The 19,973-nt window shown below is 34.6% G+C and overlaps 3 protein-coding genes across 12 annotated transcripts in view; all 3 read right to left on the bottom strand.

The window, feature by feature from the left end:
* spire1a (spire-type actin nucleation factor 1a) overlaps nucleotides 1–8,543 on the bottom strand; it is a 37,994-nt gene extending 29,451 nt beyond the window's left edge. For 2 of the 7 annotated variants that reach the window (XM_042776893.1, XM_042776894.1), the window contains exons 1-3: nucleotides 8,053–8,543; nucleotides 4,384–4,415; nucleotides 2,626–2,661 (exon numbers count right to left, since the gene is read on the bottom strand). In XM_042776893.1, coding sequence (XP_042632827.1) covers nucleotides 2,626–2,661; nucleotides 4,384–4,415; nucleotides 8,053–8,365 — 381 coding nt within the window. In that variant the 5' untranslated portion in view covers nucleotides 8,366–8,543. The remainder of the gene's footprint in view (nucleotides 1–2,625; nucleotides 2,662–4,383; nucleotides 4,416–8,052) is intronic. The other 5 variants (XM_042776896.1, XM_042776898.1, XM_042776895.1 and 2 more) reach the window with 3 other exon arrangements.
* A 1,815-nt stretch (nucleotides 8,544–10,358) lies between these two features.
* Nucleotides 10,359–11,722, bottom strand: LOC109106692 (brain and acute leukemia cytoplasmic protein-like). 4 transcript variants are annotated; one of them, XM_042776890.1, is made up of 3 exons: nucleotides 11,443–11,722; nucleotides 11,082–11,208; nucleotides 10,359–10,901 (listed from the first exon to the last, which is right to left on the bottom strand). In XM_042776890.1, exons 1-3 carry the CDS (start codon nucleotides 11,630–11,632, stop codon nucleotides 10,814–10,816), a joined length of 405 nt encoding a protein of 134 aa, XP_042632824.1. In that variant the 5' UTR covers nucleotides 11,633–11,722; the 3' UTR covers nucleotides 10,359–10,813. The 4 variants fall into 4 exon arrangements, with proteins under 4 accessions (XP_042632824.1, XP_042632826.1, XP_042632825.1 ...); XM_042776892.1 differs by having other exon boundaries at nucleotides 10,360–10,901; nucleotides 11,138–11,208; XM_042776891.1 differs by having other exon boundaries at nucleotides 10,360–10,901; nucleotides 11,449–11,722.
* An 804-nt stretch (nucleotides 11,723–12,526) lies between these two features.
* On the bottom strand, nucleotides 12,527–19,081 carry LOC109105861 (V-type proton ATPase subunit C 1-B). The gene is made up of 13 exons (XM_042776889.1): nucleotides 18,920–19,081; nucleotides 18,421–18,580; nucleotides 18,256–18,323; nucleotides 17,931–18,016; nucleotides 17,055–17,149; nucleotides 16,875–16,966; nucleotides 16,686–16,784; nucleotides 16,269–16,337; nucleotides 15,480–15,572; nucleotides 14,863–14,956; nucleotides 14,561–14,658; nucleotides 14,351–14,474; nucleotides 12,527–13,168 (listed from the first exon to the last, which is right to left on the bottom strand). The coding sequence occupies exons 2-13, from the start codon at nucleotides 18,547–18,549 to the stop codon at nucleotides 13,073–13,075; spliced, it is 1,143 nt and encodes a 380-aa protein (XP_042632823.1). The 5' UTR covers nucleotides 18,550–18,580; nucleotides 18,920–19,081; the 3' UTR covers nucleotides 12,527–13,072.
* Nucleotides 19,082–19,973: the final 892 nt, after the last annotated feature.

Genomic DNA, 19,973 nt, shown 5'->3' with positions numbered 1-19,973 from the left:
CTCATCCTTACACACAAACACACTCACACCGTCAGCTGTGGAAGGAAAGTTATGCAGCGAGGCGAAAGAAACAAGCTTTGTGCAGTGATTAAAAAACCTCCAGGGATTAAACCACGAGGGCATCAATCTCACAGCTCAAAAAAAAAACAAGCTCTCCAATCATACACAAAAAAAAAAAAAAGCGAAAGCGAAAGAGAAGAGGGGTATTTCAGTGATGGATTATTAAAAAACATCAGTCAATGAAGCCCATGGGAAGTTGTATTGGGAATTTACAGGAGTCTTGACAGGTGTTTTACAGACCTTCAGCATTCCTACCCCTCATCCAAAACCGGTCTAACAGTGGCCTCTCCCTTTAGACTAGAACCACAGACAGGTACTTTAGCTTAAAGAAACTCTCATTAAGAGGTCTGATAATCCCACTTTAGCTACTAAACTGGATCTTGGGCCTAATCCTCTTTGGCGATCCTTACGAATTTTCAATAAACTGCCAAGATGCCTATGGGTCACAATCGACTGTGTCTTTCATCCTTCAGAGCTTGTAGGTAAAATCTTTAATCTTTAATGATCAGTTGGCAAATGCACATCAGTGATTATGGAAGCTCTTGGAAACCCACAAACTTCTCAGGCCATGCTTTCAGCTGTTTTTAGCTGAAGGTCCCTGGTGAGAAGCCAAGGCATCTAAATGTGATCACTATTCTCCTATTTATAACGTATTTGAATCCTGCCAGTAGTACCAAGGTAATGGGAAAACTAAGTCAGCTCGCCACATTCTGTCTGGGTGAAGTGCCAAAGGCCAGACAGAGCGGGCCGGATGAAGCCCAACAGAGAGCACTTCCCCAATCAACAGCATTTATGATTCTGCACTGACAACAAATGCATAACTGTTAACTAATCACAAATAACAGATTGTCTGTAAGCTGAAAAATGTTGCATAAAGTCCGGTCTGCCAAGAAGTCTTCATCTGGTTGGTTTTTGAAGGCAGCACAGATGTGACCTTCACCTGGTTCACTGCCACGAGACCAGTGTTGTTAGAGTTAACCACTACAAACTGTTTTCATTAACTGAAATAAAGCTGAAATAAAATACAAATATTAGATGAAAAACTAAAATTATCAAATTGCTAAAAATAGAAAAAAAATATAAAACCACATGAAATGATAAAAACTAAAAGTAAAATGAACACTAAAGCTAAATTATAAATATTAATGAATACTATGATAAAATAAATATTACTATTTTTTTGTCCTACACATTCATTTATTCAAAATACATAAAAAAATTATAATGTTTTTACATTCTAAATTAAATTTTATATTTTTGAGACATAAAGTCAAAAATAACAGGGTGATACAACTGTCCTGAAATAATAATGAAGACAAAAGTCTAAATACAGAAATTAAATTCCTGAAAATAAATTAAAAAATTATCATCTTTTTTTTTGTTTTGCATTTCTTAGGGAAAAAAAAGTTATATTTTAAATCACAGAGAGGACTCCAGCAGACCTCCAAGACCATGTGTGACCCTGGACCATGTTATAAGGGTCAATTTTTCGAAATTGAGATTTATACATCATCTGAAAGCTGAATAAGTAATCTTTCCATTGATGTATGGTTTGTTAGGATTGGTTAATATTTGGTTGAGATACAACTATTTGAATATCTGGAATCTGAGGGTACAAAAAAATCTGAATATTGAGAAAATTGCCTTTAAAGTTGTCCAAATTAAGTTCTTAGCAATGCATATTACTAATAAAAAATTAAGTCTGAATATATTTACAGTAGGAAATTTACAAAATATCTTCATGGAAGATGATCTTTACTTAATATCCTAATGATTTTTGGCATAAAAGAAAAATCAATAATGTTTTTTTGGGTATTGCTACAAATATACCCCAGTGACATAAGACTGGTTTTGTGGTCCAGGGTCACATGTCAAGATCAACAACTCTTTTAAAATATAAAAAAAATTGACATTTTATGACTGAGTTAGTCATAAAAATTATATTTTTGATATTATGACATTTATGAATAAATAATTGTTGAGAATAAAAAAAAAGTATAATTAAAAACTTTAATTACATAATGACTAAGATGTTTGTAAGACCACATAACATTTCAGAGTCATTAAATTGAAACTTTTTTCCTATTTGAGAAAAATATCCTTTTCTGTATCTTGGATATTTGCATTTGTCATCGACTCTTCTACTAAGAAATAAGTGCTGCAGTAATAAAATAAAAATCACTTTGTTACCTCTTAAGCTCACTTGAATCGGTTGTAGATTATTAGGTGGAACATTATGATGCCTTAGGAGGCCTGTCTTTAGTCACTGACCCTGTCTGTGGCAAGCAGCAGTTTGCTTGTACTTCATTCAGTGTAGAGGCAGCGCTTAAATGAGGGTGAGGTCTTAAACATGCATACTGCAACATCACATGATTGCTCTGCGAGAGGTGCAGTCATGCAGAACAGAGCACACACACACACACACACACACACCCTGTCTCATTACTGCCCTCAGACAGGGTAAGCTTTATGAAGAGGAGGACGCCTTAGCCCAAAGCCCTGATCTCACTGAGTGTACACATGAAACACTGTTTACAAATGAAGATTCTGCCATCGTTTACTTACCCTCATGTTGTTCCAAACCTGTATGGCTTTCTTTTCCTGTGGAGAAAAAGGAGATATTTTGAAGACTGTGCTGGTAGCTCTTTTCCATGCAATTACAAGGAAGAAGGACTGACGTTTTAAAGCTTCAAAAACAGAAGTAGAAACACTATAACTGTCCTGAAGCTTTAAAAATGTATTTTCCACTGATAATTGTGTGATAAACCCAGGAACCAATTTGTTAACGAATATTTCAGAATTAGATCATACTAATCTATTTTAGTTTTATTTATATACTATTACATTATTTATTTATATTTTGAATTAGCTTTTATATTTTTTTTTTCCAGTTTTTATTTTAATTTAGGTCATTTTGTTTTTTATTAGCTATTGTTTTCTATTTCTATTTCTATTTCATTTTTATTTATTTACTGCAGTAAAGGCAGCATTTTTAATTTTCATCAGTTAAGGAAAATTATTTTTACTAGCTTTAGTTAACAATAACAACAATGGTTCAAAGTTTTGATTCAAATGAATCATTCATTACAACCCATCACTGCTACTCTTTTCCATTAATAGAGCTGATTTCAAGATTGTCAGTATTTTGGTCTGGTTCTTACTGAACGCTATCATTTTATTTCAAGTTAAAATGGAATATGGACCATTTTATGATACTTTCACGCCACTTTTGAGTCAATTTTCCTCATGGCAACTGCATGGAAAAGAGCGACCAACACATTATTCAAAATATCTTCTTCTGTGTTCTACATAAGAAAGAAAGTCACACAATTTTGAACAACATGAGGATGAATATGACTGAATTTCCATTATGGCTGCTTTGAATCACACACATCAGCAAGGATCAGACATCATTCAACTTGAAGAACATTCAGTTTTTGAAAGTTGTCACACAGCTCATGAATGTTTACAAAATGGCTTATCTTTGCTGTGTATCGACTTGATAGGAGAAGAGATGGTGTCTGTGTGCCGAATAGGCAGAGCCCTTCTGTTCTCCTCTTTGATTATCCTTTCATTCACTGTCACGAGTCTACAACTAGTGCTCTGCTGATAATCTTGTTCAGAGAAGGCTCCGAATGCATGCACTCACAGCCGCGCATGAGTCTATGTGTGGGCGCGTGTTTGCATGTGCACATCCCTCCTGTGGACCCATCTGTTACCGCTGAGGGCATTTTCAAATCTATTATATTTAGCCAAAAGATTTAATATTTTTAGCAAGACGCACAGTCCTATATGTAAAGAACTCCCTTGTTTACTGAATCAAAAGGCAGTAAATATGTCTTGTTCGGTTCGAGTCGGACAGCAGGAGATCTCTTGGTGCTGAAAAGCTTGGGAAAACTATTTCCGAATGGATTACAGCAAAAGCTCTGGCTACTTCCCAAAGTGGCAGGGAGCTTAGAGACCAAAACACTCAATCTTTGAGGCAGGCTGAGATCCACATGGTTGTCACACCAACAAAGAACAAACAGCTAATGAATACCATCAAGACAATGAGGTTGTCATCCATGCAAACACTCCTGAAAACCACTCACTCGCACCTAAAGGGCAAGTATGTACACCATGGACACAGACAGCAGCATGGAGTCAGCAAAAAATAAAAACCCCTGCAGCTAGACACCTTCAGAAACCATACTGAGAAGAAAACTAGCTTTCTCCTCAGAATGTTTAGTCAAGCAGATGTCTGTAACCAAATATAGCAATAGAATGACTCACTTCACTCAAAAGTCAAAAACCAGTCCGGCACCTCAACAAAAGATGACTCACCTCTATTGATGAACTGGGCGGGATGAGTTTATCTGTAATGGGGAGGAGAAAAATGAAAGAGAAACAAATCAGACATACATTATCATGCTTAATGTTTTTAAATCATATATCTCAAAATATTCATAATATTTCATATATGTTACAATTTTATGTTTATCAGTGTGCTTGACAATAGGATGTAATGTAGAACTAGATTTTTCCATTTCTGGGTAGTTACTAATCTGTCAAGTATTGTTAGTTGGTTGCTAAGGTGTTGTGGGTGGTTGCTAACACATTGCTAAGGCGTTCTGGGCGGTTGTTAGTGTGCTGCTATTGGGATTGTTGATTTGAAGTTCTTCTGGATGGTTGCTGCAACAGGACTTTTTCAGTGGCCTTGGTTCCAGAAGTATTTTTCCTATTTATTTTTCCCACAGGAATTAAAAAGAAAAGAATTTTTCAACAGCCATAAGCCATTAACCAAACCAACCAGCTATGAGGTGAATCAAAACATTACAAACTTTGATTTGAAGCAAAAATAAATGTAAAAATCAGAAGAAAAGACGAAGGTACATGACTGCATTTAACGGCTTTAATGCAGGAAAGAACTACAAAAAGTACTGTGAACAAAATAATCAAATTAAAAACGATGCAGAAATACTGTATAAAACTATTGATGTTGATTATGTATGTAGAAGTAATATATTTTGTGTTTATTCCAAAATATGCATATATAGCACATATATAGCACACCACAACAACCAAAACTTAATACATATGATTATATTTTAATAAAAAAAAAACATACATAATCAAACACCCTCAAAAAACAAAAACATACAATAATGCAATAATAACAGAGATGCTGACTTTAGCAAGCACCATTAATTGACAGCATCTTTCTCGAGAAGTGTGTAGTATGGGTTACAGCCATGCATTTAATTTAAGGGGAATTGACCATGACAAACCCCCTCCCCCATTTCTATATTACACAGAGGGACCCGGGGGTTCATCTCAGGCAACCTTCAAATGAAATATTTAACTCGGATCTGTAAGAGGCTGACAGAGACCCAATTTGTGCCCGTTGAGCCTGAGATACACAACATCTACACAGGTGTTAGAAGAATAAAAATGTCTGTCTTTTAGCCCTTCCTTCAGTGGCACTGGAGGTATAATGTTACAGTGTTAAAAGAAAGATACTTTTCTGGGATTGGCTGAGACGCAGAGTTCAGTGCTGCCACTAATGAATGAACCCAGTGTCATTGCAACGGCCACTCAACAACTGAAGCGCAAATATAACTGAAAATGTGCAAGGAAGTCTGAAACTGAATCCTCCTACAGTCTAACATGCACCATCCAGACGCAGAGACGTGTTTTTGAAGAGGTTCTTTTGTCTTTCCGTGCAAGACAGATACCAATTACACTGTTGTATGAAAACAGCCAACTACTGTAATATTATCTTCCCATAAAGAAGAAAGGAGATCATTGGAAATGATTCATCCTTTACATTGTGATCTTGTTACCATGGAAACCCATTCACAAGGGTGTTTACCTCAATAGGAAAGAAACCAAAACTGGGACAAAAATGAAAAGATCCAAACCCATGCTGCTAAAAAAAAAAATATTTGAAAAATATTTATATTTTTGAGTGGAGTCAGACAATTAATTTAAAATCAATTTAAATTAATTCATTAATTTACATTCATTTATAATTTTTTAATGGAAAATACTAGCAACAACATCTGCGACAAATATGCAATATATTCTGATGCTTTTGATGCAATCACAACACCTTGTAACAGCAGAAAGTGAAAGCATTATCTATCTAAGATGAATCTGTATCTCTCACTTCTCGGGAGCTTGAGAGCTTACACTTTCATATTTCAGTTTTCTTGTTGGAACTTGGAATTCATGCTGTTTCCAGGTTTATGTTGTAGCAAATACAAATCTCTCTATAGCAGAAAATAAATCATAAACATCAGTGAAGCACTGCCTGAAGCTTGGAGACAGACTTATTTACACATCACATCTCTAATAGACTCTCAAACGGTTTTATTCGGTTTGAGGAAAAGATCTATTCATCAGGGATAGATCACGACTGAAACGGGCAGGTTAACCACCCACAGTCTGATATCATTGGTCAGTATCCACATTTGCCAGGCCAGCAAACTTCCCAGGAGAGCAGAATTCAGCAGACTCGCATGTTACATAAGCACTGATTTTTTTTGCCTGATAGGGACCATCTGATCTGATTATTTGCTTGACATTAGGCATTACACTTCTATCCTTAATAAGAAAGCAGGAGACAAGTCTTCTCACATCCTTGAAATATTGTTTGTATAAACAGTGTCATAAACTATCAAGTGCATAACTATACTACGATTGTCTTAAAGATGAATCAGCAGCTAACTGCAGGTCATTCACAGGTTAGTACTCATGACTTCAAGCAGAAGAAACCTACGGTAGTGTCTTTTGGAAATTAAATGTATAAGATACTAGCTATATAAAACAGCAAAACTAAATAAAAATAAAAATAACTGACAGTCATGTCTAAAACCTTATTAGGGAGATGGAAGGATTGAGACATTCATCCCAATAACTGTACTCATAACTATCAGTCAGATTGACTCCCAAAGGAGAAACAGAGATGGAAGCCAAATCCAAAAGCCTCAGGCTAAGGAACCCACATATTCAAAGCCCTACACTATTTGTTCTCAAGTGAAATATATAATTTTAACCAGTAATCTGATGGAATATTTTAATTTATAATGGTTTCATGTTATTAACTTAGAACATTGCACTAAATATGACTGGAAGCAGAAAATAACATCAGATATTTAGATGTTTTTAGCACATTAAATGTTCTATATCAGTGTTCTCTCCATGAAGTACCCCCAGCGCTGCAGGTTTTGTATGTCTCCCTATATCTGACACACCCACTTCAGATCTTGCAGTCTCCACTTAAGAGCTGATGAGCTGAATCAGGTGTGATAATGAGGGACACATACAAAAAGTGCAGGGCAGGGGGTACTCCAGGACAGGTTTGAGAACCACTCTACATGAATCATACTTGGCATTGTCATAATAGTGCATTCTGAACAATACATAAGCATGTCTAAATGTTGATTTAAGATGATATCACACGAGTACTAGGCCAAAGGAGGTCCCTATTATTGCCCTCATGACTGAAGGTGTTTATCGGATGAATCCATCACATGGCCCCATTGTTTACAACGGCACGATGGTCGCCACGATTTAACCGGTTTTATGGAGAGGAAAATGATTTGTGTAGCAATGAATAATGGTAAAAAAAAAAAAAATCACGAGGTGCTACTGCTAATAAAATCAAAGCATATATATATATATATATATATAAAAATCTATATATATATATATGTGTGTGTGTGTGTGTGTGTGTGTATATATAAATAAATATATATAAATATATATATATATATATATATATATCATTCTTGAAAAAAAAAAAACACCTAAAGTAATCGGTGTAAAGCTGGAATTGAGGTGTAGGCACATTCCTATCTTTCTAAAAATGGCCTCCATTAATCATATTTCGCTTAGATTTACGTGTAAGTTGTAAATAACGCGTCTCGATGCCTCTGCTGTTCAGCTGTCTTCATGGTGCGCCATTTCCTGCACATTTCCCTGGACTTCTCAAGTAAACATCACGGTTACCTGTACTGCTCTGTTGATATAATTTCACAGTCCCGTCCTTCCGGATCCTCACATCTCCAGGACCCGCAATCCGTCCAGGTGGACTCCCGCCTGTCCCTTTCCGTCTCTGTTTTTGAGTTAACCACCTGCAGCACTGATAACACACGGCCCAGGCTTGCTCCTCATTGATCGGCTGACTGTACAGAGTTAAAATCTCTTCCAAACACAATTCATCTTCCCCGTCCGTACAATCCATACCGATGTCTTCGGGTTTCGCTCCATCTCCGGGATCCTGGAAAACCGACGGTGAGATTAACGTTCCTCCGTCAGTCATTCTTCTTCTCCAGGCTTCCCGAGAGCAGGAGAGACTGTGTTAGGGTGATAAAGAGACAGAAAAGGTCTGTTTACGTTAGGTCTGTCATCTAGAAGCACGGCGCGCGCGTCGCTTCTTCTGTTCTGAGCTCGAGCTGCTGCTGTTCGGCTCTGAGGCGCTCAGAAGACTTTTCCGCATGGTCTCAGAGTCAGTCGGTCCTGTGACAATATATCATAAATGGCGACTTTTTTTAACATTTTATAACAATGTAAGAACTTTAGAATTAGCCTAAATACGTAGCCTTTTAGAAAATGGTTTGTTTACAATGTTAAAATTTAGTAGACATGTAGCCTACCTTGATGTGAATGTGTATAAAAACATTTAACTTAAATCTACCTCAGAGATTTAAATGATAACCTGTTAAATGTAAAACTATTTGGTGTGCAAATTGTGGTTGGTGCCGGTCAAATGGCTTGTGCTATAGATTAACATTTAGTTTTAGATTGCCCAATTAAAGCTGATTCATAATTAGGCTACTGCACTCCTTTCTCTATAAAAAGTTGTCAACTCAAAACTGCAAACTAAAATTGTGGATTTAATGTAGGGGAGACACTCATTCATAATTGAAATGTTTAAAACAAAAAAAGGATTTAGGCTACAATATCTTTAAAGTAAAATAGGCATGTCTGGTTTATAATTTCATTTGCACTATTGCTAATGGATAGTATATAACCAAACTGGTAAAAACTTAAAGTTAAATATACTGTATGATATCCATATAAGCTTTTCTATATGTCAAAAGACTTCAGAGCTCATTTCTAGAGCAACAAATTCAGTAGAGACTTAAAACCCATTTGTTTTATTTATCCATTTATTTATTTCACTGGACATGGACAGTACACAATAGTGTCACATTTCATGCATCAGATGCTTTGCACATACAAATCTGCAGCCTCTCTTGAGTGTGAAGGTGACTACACAGATATGTTTTCGAGTAAACTGTGTTTATGCATTTCTATATTTGGTGTTTTACATGCTGTTATGAATTGTTAAAACTTCTCCTACGTTTACCATTTTGAATTTCAGTTGTTAAAAGTGAAATGAGGGTGATAAGGGATTGCATAATGATTATGTTGAACAGCTGAATTTAAATCAAATCCATGCACAAAAACCAGGTTACATCTCAGCTCGTCAGTAGGCAAGAGGTAGTTTGCTTAGTTTAGCTCTTTGTACTTGACATTAATTTACATAGTTTTGGGATAAGTTAAATATTTCTATGATAATTGGAGGTATTTTAAACTATGTCTATTCTTTGTCTACTCTGTGTCTATTTTGTGATGCAGCCTTAAGGTCTGGTAAAACCGTGCACAGGTAATGTCTCAGTTTTTTAAATGTGCTTTTCCCCATATTAAATGTTTCATATTACACACACACACATACATACACATATACATATACATATATATATACATATACATATATATATATATATATATATATATATATATATATATATATATATTTCTAAAACACAATAGTTCGTTTATTATGTAATGTAAGATAAACTGCTCCATCTAGTGGTTCCAGTGATTTTTACAGCACTTAGCTGATCATATTTAATTATAATTGTTAAATTAAACCATATTACTAAAAGTAAAAGCATAAAAAAAAGTCAGGAGAAATAAAATACATTTTAACTGAAATAAATTAAGTAAAAAAAAATATTTCAGCTTATTTTATTTTCATTTTTATTTAGTTTATGTTGATGTACTAAAATAACTAAAACTGAAATAATAATAAAAAACTATATTAAACATATTAAAAAAAAAAAAAAATGATGAAACCTATACATAGCAGCCAGAAAGAAATACTAATTTTAAAGAAAACTGTCAGACGTACTTAGAGGCTTTTGCATGTGAACTCTTCATATATATATATATATATATATATATATATATATATATATATATATATATATATATATATACAAGTAAAAATATATATATATAAATATATATATATATAGACATAATATCGCATTAGTATAAATAACACTGGACTACAGTGGGACAAAATCACATCTTGGTTTGGCTGGTTTGTGGTTTTCCTCCATGTCAAAGGCAAATAATGCAACTTTATTTCTAAAATAAAAAAGAAAATTACTATGAAACTGAATCACCAATAAAGATAAAATAAACATATCTATACCTATGCAACATTATGAACATGTGCTTTGTTCAGTAACTCCTGTGAGGAAATTAGGGTTGACTATAATCTCTATTTGCCATGCTAATGATCAGATGCATCTTTTTTTAACCCACTTTTGCAACAAAACTTCAGCAAAGAGTAATATTTCTATAAGTGTGCCTTAATAGGATATCATCTTGTGGAGCTCTATTTCTCTTTACAGCTTAGGCTTCCTAATTCACATCACTGAACTCCTCTGGGTTTCAGAGTGTATCCTCCGCATCAGACGAAGATGTTTTTTCCCTCATGGCTCCCCTGCAGATGCAGCAGTTTCCTCTTTGTGCATTGTCTGTTTTGAGTCACCCACCGGCTGTAAAACACAAAGAAGCTGTCACCATATATCGAATGAAAATCAGACTTAATGTTGTTCTTTCAGTCTGTGTCTTCAGGCTACATTGTCAAAACCTAAAGTTTGAAGAATCATGCATGAGACCATTGAAAGTGTAATATTTCATAAATAGCTGGCAGTGTTTTATTCAGTGACTGAAACCTCATAACCGCAGGATGTATTTTTTGATGGTTTGCGCAGGTGCTGGAAGTCCAAACCTGCTTTCCACACTGAGTTCCTGCATTAACCATCTGTCTGCCTCGGTCTCCACAGGATCTGCCCTCCATACCTGAGGAGGAAGTGACAATCATATTTCACAAAAAGATTCTTTTTTGCCTATAATTAAAAACTATTTAAAGACTGAATTACATTTCAGAAGAGAATAATCAAGCCAAACCAACTTAGATTTCAGAGCAAGCTGCTTTAGAAAACCTCAGCATCTTAAAGCTACAGACTTTTGCATTTAAATCAGATAGCCTATATTTTCAACATATTATAACCTATTACTTTTAGCAAAAACAGCATGTACCTGATAGTTTTGCATTGTCTTTTATAAGATGGCTAGATTCTCCACGCACGACGCGGTTCTTAGAAGTCACGCCGTTGGAGATTTCAGCATCAGTGTTGGTAAGCCACGTCGATTCGGTCTCTCTGGTCCAGCTCTCATGATATCGCGGTTCAATAGCATCTGCTCGACTCCCACCGCAGCCCATTGAAATAATATGGAGCGCTGCATGGGCTGTTAATGATGCAGACGAGCGCGCGCGCGTATGCTCTGGTCCCACGCGCAGCTGTGAGTGAGTGCCCTCGTGCATTTGCCAAACTTGAGATTTGTCATCCTTTACGTCATCAGTTAATTGCGATACTGTGTGGAGGCGATTTGCGCCAAAACAAACAAGAGAGGAATAGGTTTACGTTTTGGACGCATGTTTTAGCACAAAAACGTGTTCAAATAAAACTTTTATATTTTAAAAGTCCTATATTATAAACCGCACACATAAGCTACACATAGTACGAGTGATGAGAGTGCTTCTGTTTTGTATTTTCCAATTTAATACAATATTTTTCACAAATTATAAATCAGTCAGTGTGGTGTAACCAAGCTATTTTTGATCGTCATTACTGTAGGCAATTACAATATATTTATTTTATGTATCTAATTTTTATTTACCACCTTTTTTGTACAGACGTTTTGTTGGGGCCAAATAGAGTAACCCTAAGAAAACGTATTGATATTAATGACTAATATATATATTTACACAAACCCACACACGTGTGTATGTGTGTAAAAAAATTATAAAATAAAAAATTAAATAATAGTATGTATGTTTATTGCATGTAGCCTGATGTTATGTTTTTTATCATAAGAAAGGTGAATTAAAGAGTCATTAAAGTTTTGTAATTAATTTTAATCTTTTATATTTGACATCCTTATTTGCCCTTTACTTTGTGTTTCATGAAATTACCCTGATATTACTGTACAGTGGTGCTAAGGAATCAGTGATATTTATGACTTGTTTTAAAGCAGTCATCCCCTTCCAATAATTCTGCATACAGTCATTTGAATAAAGGTCCTCACTCCTGACAATAAAACAAAATAAACAAAATTGTGCTATAATTTTATTGACTTTGATTGGTCTTACATCCAGCATGTGATCATGTATTTCACCGTTTCCAAAAAAAAAAAAAAAAAAAAAAACATACAGTAAATATATTTAATCTCACAGCAGAAGTACAAACACAAACAAACACAAACACAGTGGTTCTCAGCAACACAATTAAAGATAATCACTGCATTACCAGCACGTGGCACAGAGTAAGCACCAACAGAAAATTAAAAACAACAGAATGCACAACCATTATGGGCTCAGCAAAAGACGAGTGTTCAGTGTTGGACCACACATGCCCTCGAAGGACAGATTTTAAAACCCCTGAAAATCCTTCATTTGTAAACAAATTAAACCAAAAACACAGATGGTGAGATTCTGATTCTTCTTATTAGAATCTAATCTGATGTGCAGGAATGATGAAGGAATGAGGCAGTGAGAGGAAGATAAAGATCAACAGATAAGTGTTTAAGTGATAAGTGTTTAATAACTTATTGGGTACAGTCTCTGTGATGCAGGATGGAATGGTGCATTGGAATCTGCATTCTATTTGAAGTCAAGGAGGTTGCAGTCGATCTTGTAGTAAACGTATGGATAGTACTCTTGCTGGCTGAGATTCAGACCCGGGATATCCATAGAAGCTTAAACACAACACAAATAAACAAATCAGCTGTGATGTAGAGATATCTTCAAATAGGTCAGTTTCTTCGGCTCACCAAAGCTGCATGTATTTGATCAAAAGTACAACAAATACAGTAATATTGTCAAATATTATTAGATTTTCAAAGAACTGTTTTCTATTTGAATATATAATTTAAAATGTACTTCATTCCTGTGATGGCATTTCTGTGGTGAATTTTCATTAGCCATTACTCCAGACTTTATTGCCCTATGATCCTTCAGAAATCATTATAATTTGCTGATTTGCTGCTTAAAGGGATAGTTCACCAAAAAATGAACATTTTCAACTTCAAGTTGTTCCAAACCTGTATAAGTTTCCTTAGTCTGTTGAACACAAAATAAGATATTTTAAAAAATGTGGGTAACCGAACAGTCGCTGGTTCCCACTGACTTTCATCATATTATTTTCATACTTTGGAAGTCAGTGGCTGCCAGCAAATGTTTGGTATCTCAAAATATCTTTTGTGTTCAACAGAAAAAATAACCGGATACAGGTTTGGAACAACTTGAGGATAATGACATATTTGTGGTGAACTATCCCTTTATTTTTATCAATTATTATTGGTGCTCAATTATTAACGGTTCTTATTATTATCAATGCGATTTAATAATTTTAATCAGAATTTTTTTGATGAATATACAGTTCAAACGAACAGCATTTATTTGAAATAACAATCTTTTGTAACATTATTTACTGTCACTTTTAATCAATTTAATGTATCCTTTCTGAATAAAAGTATTAATTTAGTATTAATAACTTATTTACCCAAAACATTTGAATGGTAGTGTCTCACAAAAACTGTTTTCAGCATTGATAATGATACACAAAAAGTTTTTGAGCAGCAAATCAGCATATAAGAATAATTTCTGAATGATCACGTGACACTGAAGACTGGAGTAATGATGCTGAAAATTCAGCTTTGCCACCACTGGAATAAACCGCATATTAAAATATTTCATTTATTTTAAAATGTAATGTATTCTTGTAATAGTAAAGCTGAATAGAAACCAGTTCTTTTAAATTGTAAAGATATTTCCCTTTATTACTGTCTGTATTTTTAATCAAATAAATGCAGCCTTGGTGAACATAAGAGACTACTTTTAAAAACATAAATTTAATTAAGAAACGTAATTATTACTCACATCAATAACAGTACCACTGCTGTCTAAGTGTTTGTAAAGGTCCTGCAGAACCTCTCTCAGTTTCTTCATATTCCTCCTGTTGGGCTGAAGCAGCATGGCCTGGAAATTGACTGGCAGCCCATACCTGTTAAATACACATATGCAGGTCTTACATCAGACAATCTGCATCTACATATGAAACAGATTCATATGCTTTTGTACACACTGTACCTCAAGACTGACTCTGTAAAAACCCGAAGTGCCTTGATGTGTATCCATGCGATGAAAGCCTCACTGAAGTTTACTTTAAGCCAACGCACCAAAGGACCCTGAGGTGCAGAAGCAGATTGACCGTTGTTATCATTACTTATCTTTTTTTCTCTTTCTTATTACTTCAAATGAAGACTAATCAAGGCCCAGGGCCTCTCAAGCTAGCTGTGAGGTTGATGAGTTTTGAGGTTACTCATCAACAACATTGTGGAGGATTTTATAATGTTCAATAGTGAATCAAATTTAGACAGCTGGACGCATACAAATTGCTTTTTCTTGTCAGTGGAGAGGCGAGTCATCTCCTCTTTGTCTGCTTTCATCTCCTCTTCATTGTACTGAAAATCACGCACCATGAACCTGAAAAACAGAAACATAGGGTCAGCTTTCCTCGGATTCAGCTGAAACATCAAAAACTGACAGACACTCAAACACACTGTGATACATTACAACAATCTTACAGCAGTATATCATTCATTATCTGAGAATATATTTACACTGATTCTTGAAATATGGGACAAAACTATTCAAATGCACTGAGGTTTTATTTTGGTTTAAAAAATACTTTTATTCAGCATTAAATTGATCAAATGCGCCAATAAACACAAAGGATTTCTATGTCAAATGAATGCTGTTCTTTTTAACTTTCTGTTCTGTTTATTGAGAATACATATTCACAATATTACTGTTTTTTTTTAACTGTATTTATCAAATAAATGTAGTTTTGGTGAGCATAAGAGACTTCTTTCAAAAACAGTAATGTATTCACAAATCTGCCATTCAAATACACTTAAGAAACTGAGACTACAGGATGATTTCAAACTGATTTTCAGCTCCATTTAACAAAATAACAACTATAGACTGTGAAGTTTCAAAGACTTACTTGTTCTCTCTTGCTTTGTGTTTGAAGTCATCAATAGCCTTCCTGAAGAGTGTGACACTAAACAGCCCACTGTCTTGGTCTTCAAATAAAAGCCTAACAGAAGGTTGAGGTCAGTCACTATCACCATCAAAAAACTCCTATTAAACAAAAAATAAAATTCTAATAATAAAAAAGAATTAAATCCATTCCAAAAGAAGATAAAAACCAACTACACTAATGATTTCTAAAAAGCATAACTATTTAAAGGTTATTTCTTTCTCATTAAGAGTACAACCATTTTTCCTCTAGCACAGTTTTTCCCATGTCTGTCAGGCAGGACAGCACTGCCACTGACCTTTTATTCATCTTCCTTAATGCACCGGACAGACAGTTCTCGCCAGGTTTTGATGTTTTGTTACCTTTTTAATGAGGTATATTAAAAGACTTGGAAATGTTCTTTGCACTGAATTAAATTTATCCATAGTGTTGTTGTATCTCCTTGAAATTTTCCTTGGACTTTTCCATTGTTGTAGAGTTGATTACTTCAGATTAACTGAGCACATAAAGGAGTGCACAATGTTTTGGAAAGCATAGTTTGTGTGCAGATGCACATTGCACAGTAATGCCTGTATTTCTATGTGTCACAGCAATAACAGAAGGACATGGATCCCATAGACACTGTCTGCCGAGTTTACATGTCCACCAAAAGCAAAGCGTAATGATGTCACGCTTTAAATACAGGCGATAGAGAGTTCATAATTCTATACTTTAGGTGAATTCATTTTAAGATCGTCATTGAATTTTACTCACTTTGTGGATCTTGGAACCACCATTTCAGAAAGAGTTTCATATGTCTTCTCCCAGTCAGGATAACTTGTCCTTTTTAGGCCATAAAATTGACAAAAATATGTTTTGCAGAGGTAACAACATATAATTAAAAAAAAAGTGTTCATTCTGAATTATAGAGATTCACCCAAAAATGAAAACTCTGTCATCATTTACTCACACCTTCACATATTCAGATATTCTGAATATTGTTGGTCAGAAAAAGTCAATGGGAGCAGAAACTGTTTTCTGACTGACAATTTAAAATATCTTCTTTTGCATTCCGCAGAATAAAGAAAGTCACACAGGTTTGGAACAACACAAGGGTGAGTAAATATTGACAGAATTTTAAATCCAATGAAGAAACATTTTAAAAGCACAAAATACTCCAGCTTGACTTACTTTGGAACAACTACAAGCAGAGTAATAAGGTATTCAGAGTCCAGAACAAAATCCTCCTTCTTGACTATATCAGCCAAACTCCTAGTCAAAAGACTCCCTCTAGTGGACAAGACATGTTATTATGTTAAAAATGATTAATGTCACACAGTGTCACAAATAAATGAAGAATATGAAGCTCCTCCAACTTACACATTCTTTCTCTCCAGGCTCTGCAGGTTACCCTTCAGGCTATTATAAGCTGAAGCTCTGGCTTTGAGATCATTGTCAATCTGACTCACTTGCTAAGAACAGAGAACCAAACCAGGACATTCAATGAAAAATAAATCTCCTTGTATATAAACAATGACTGAATATTTTAACATGCGTCACCTTGGACATGATCTCGGAGATGTTCTTAAGGGACTGTTTGATTGGATACTTGGCCATATCCCAGTGAAACCGTGTGACATATGTGACCAGATCAACTGTATGGAAACAATTATTAATTATGAATAGTTATAGTTATAAAAAATAAGATTTATGAGTTATTATACTAGGACATTCAAATGTGACTGACTACTATATTAAAATGTATTTGAAATATGTTTATTTTGTGCTAAGTACACTACAAATACATTTACATATTCATGTACTTAATCAAAAATACCCTGCAAATTGTACTTTTAGTGTACATAACTGGTACACTTACAAGTCTGCTAAATTGTAACAACTAATTTTGTGCACTTAAATTGTGTGGCAGTAGTGCTGAAGTTCATCTATAGATCTACTGAAGTATATTTAATTGTGCTAAAGTGGAACTATTGCAAGTATACTTCAAGCACACTTTAAATATCTTGCATTTAGAGACCGATATTATTCAAAGATCATACAATCCTTATTAACAGTAACATTAAAACACATTTTAGGCATAATTTTAAGAAATGTGCATTGTGCAATAAAGAAATGCTCCAAATAAAGTTTAATTATAATTTTATATCAGTAAGTCTTAAGTTGTATATCAATAAATAGGGTAATGAATTTGAAGTATACTTAGTATGAAATAAATGTATTTTAAATAAATTATTGCATAGTTACTTACTGGGGTAGACTATGAAGGATTACATCTTTGTTTTTGAAAATTTGTATGTAAATGTTAATTTGACATTAGTACCTGTTAAATGTTTATGCGATTGTGATAATCGAGACTAGTCTTGTTTGCCATCGATATTATGATTAGTATATATTGAGGATTTTATGTTCACTTGCCTCCATTGGCCAAAAGATTCTCCTGAACTTTATCTCGACTGTCCTCTAACACATCCGCCATGTACTGGGCCACTTTCCTCACTACGCTGGAAGATAACAGTAATTAATAAATACATAAAAATAACAGCAGCACACATGCATTTAAACATATTTAGAGAACTTTAACATGACAGAAGCCTAACAACCCCATTAAGGGGATTTTGGGAGCTATAAGACTGTACCAAAAGCAGTGTGTCGTTGATAATGCACAAAATATATATATATAAAAAAAATGTATAAATTGAAACTGAACACTCTTGTAAAAAGTCAAGTGTAGATATGAAACCTCTCTACGAAAGAGTCCAATTTGGCAAGCTCATCAGACAGCCCTACAAGGATATCCAGAGTCCCCACCTGTTGAGAAACACCGCCAAAACTCATTAGACGAATGAGAAATGTGCTGTAAATAAACCAGTGTTTTAACTGGAATAGATAACGAGGAGTCATTCACTTTCAGTTCGGGTATGTTGAACTTGTGGTTAGTGGACAGGTTGGTCTGAGCTGTGGCCGTGTTCATCTTGTCCCATGTCTGCTGGCAGTTCTTCTCTCCAGGAGCAGAGATCAACCAGAACTCAGTCATGATAGCTGCTCAAATAATCCCGGAAAGGGTCCTGAAACATAGATCAAATTCTCATAGCATATGAGACACTTAAGCCAAAAAACACTAAGGTCCTTTCAAGGTTGCTCATATGCGCAAATTCACACTTCTCCATTTTCATCCCATAAATGTATGACCAGTCACGAGTCATCAGCAGATTAAATCTGTCACGCTTTTAATCGCGTTTAAAAATGTAACACATCACGTTAATCGTAAAAGTGCACACTGGAATGGTTAAAGTGTCCGTGATGTGATGGGTTAAATTCGCTTTTTGGTGTCTGTAAATATTGTATGAGCAGCGTTTGCGCCTGTCACGACTATCAAATTGAAATAATTCTTTCGCGATACTTACCGATTATCTAAATCACTTCAGTAAGATACAAAATAATCTGTTAAAACTGGAAGCTGTTTTAATAAAACATTGCTGAAAACACAGTTGATTGAGTCGCTGTTGAGAACCCTTCGGTCAGCGTCACACTTCCAGTCAGCTGATCAGAGGAGCTCGTGTTTCGTCCAGCTCACAATGCGTTCAGAATGCGCAATGTGGTTTTTTTTTTTCTTTGCATAGATATGTTTATGATTTTTTTTTTGACCCCTTCAAATAGCGAATATTAATTATAATTAATATATTCTTCAAAGTAAGCGTTTTAAGATATTTTAGCTGCTTTTAGGATTTTAAAAAAAGTCAATCTTTCTTTTGTTGTTGTTAAATGCCACAAAATTTGGAGCAGCTTTAAGAAATCTATATTGAGAACCATAAAAAACGTTTTGTGATTTTTTTTAAAAATATCATTACATTGGATGGAGCATAAGAAACAAATGGAGAAAAAACATTCTTGAAAAAAATTCAAATAAAAATGTCCATAAATATACCCATACATTGCATCTAATTTACATATTAATGTGTTATTGGGGCAAACCATAATGAAAAAAGAAGAAAGATGGGAATTATAACTTGGCATCATTTTCATAAAATATCTTATATTTCATAGGAATATTGATCTATAATTTCTTTCCCTGATTAACCTGATGTTTGTCCTGTGTCCTCTACAGAAGACACGTTTCATATCAAAAAGTCATATTCTGATTTGAAACCCCATAACATTTTTCTGAGATTTGTTTTATTATTATTATTTTACGACAAACAATTTGAGCATTAGTCAAATTTAAAAGATAATTACAAAATGATCATATTATCATATGAAATTATCATATTTCCCTAAGTGTGCTAGACTGATTTGATTTGATCATTCTGTCAGTATCAGTATTTTATAGACCAAGGAGAAGGTGTGTTTATGATCAAACCCTGAACTTGCTCTGTACAGGACATCCAGACTTAAAAGTGCAGAGAATTCACTAAAATATAATTTCCTCTACAGAGGACAAAGGTCTATGGGTCCCAGGAG

This window comes from Cyprinus carpio, chromosome A19 (genome assembly GCF_018340385.1).
Source record: "Cyprinus carpio isolate SPL01 chromosome A19, ASM1834038v1, whole genome shotgun sequence".
Classification (NCBI taxonomy): Eukaryota; Metazoa; Chordata; class Actinopteri; order Cypriniformes; family Cyprinidae; genus Cyprinus; species Cyprinus carpio.
The sequence above is the reverse complement of the archived record's forward strand: the minus strand, read 5'-3'. Positions and strand labels throughout refer to the sequence as shown.

Coding starts and splice junctions, on each gene's coding strand:
- LOC109106692 (XM_042776890.1), bottom strand. CDS start 11,632: ATGGGCTGCGGTGGGAGTCGAGCAGATGCTATTGAACCGCGATATCAT. Junction 11,209..11,442: donor TGCAAAACTATCAGGTACAT/GCTGTTTTTGCT, acceptor CTTCCTCCTCAG/GTATGGAGGGCAGATCCTGT. Junction 10,902..11,081: donor ATACATCCTGCGGTTATGAG/GTTTCAGTCACT, acceptor TGTGTTTTACAG/CCGGTGGGTGACTCAAAACA.
- LOC109105861 (XM_042776889.1), bottom strand. CDS start 18,549: ATGACTGAGTTCTGGTTGATCTCTGCTCCTGGAGAGAAGAACTGCCAG. Junction 14,957..15,479: donor CACAAAGCAAGAGAGAACAA/GTAAGTCTTTGA, acceptor TCTGTTTTTCAG/GTTCATGGTGCGTGATTTTC. Junction 14,659..14,862: donor CTGACAAGAAAAAGCAATTT/GTATGCGTCCAG, acceptor TCTGCACCTCAG/GGTCCTTTGGTGCGTTGGCT.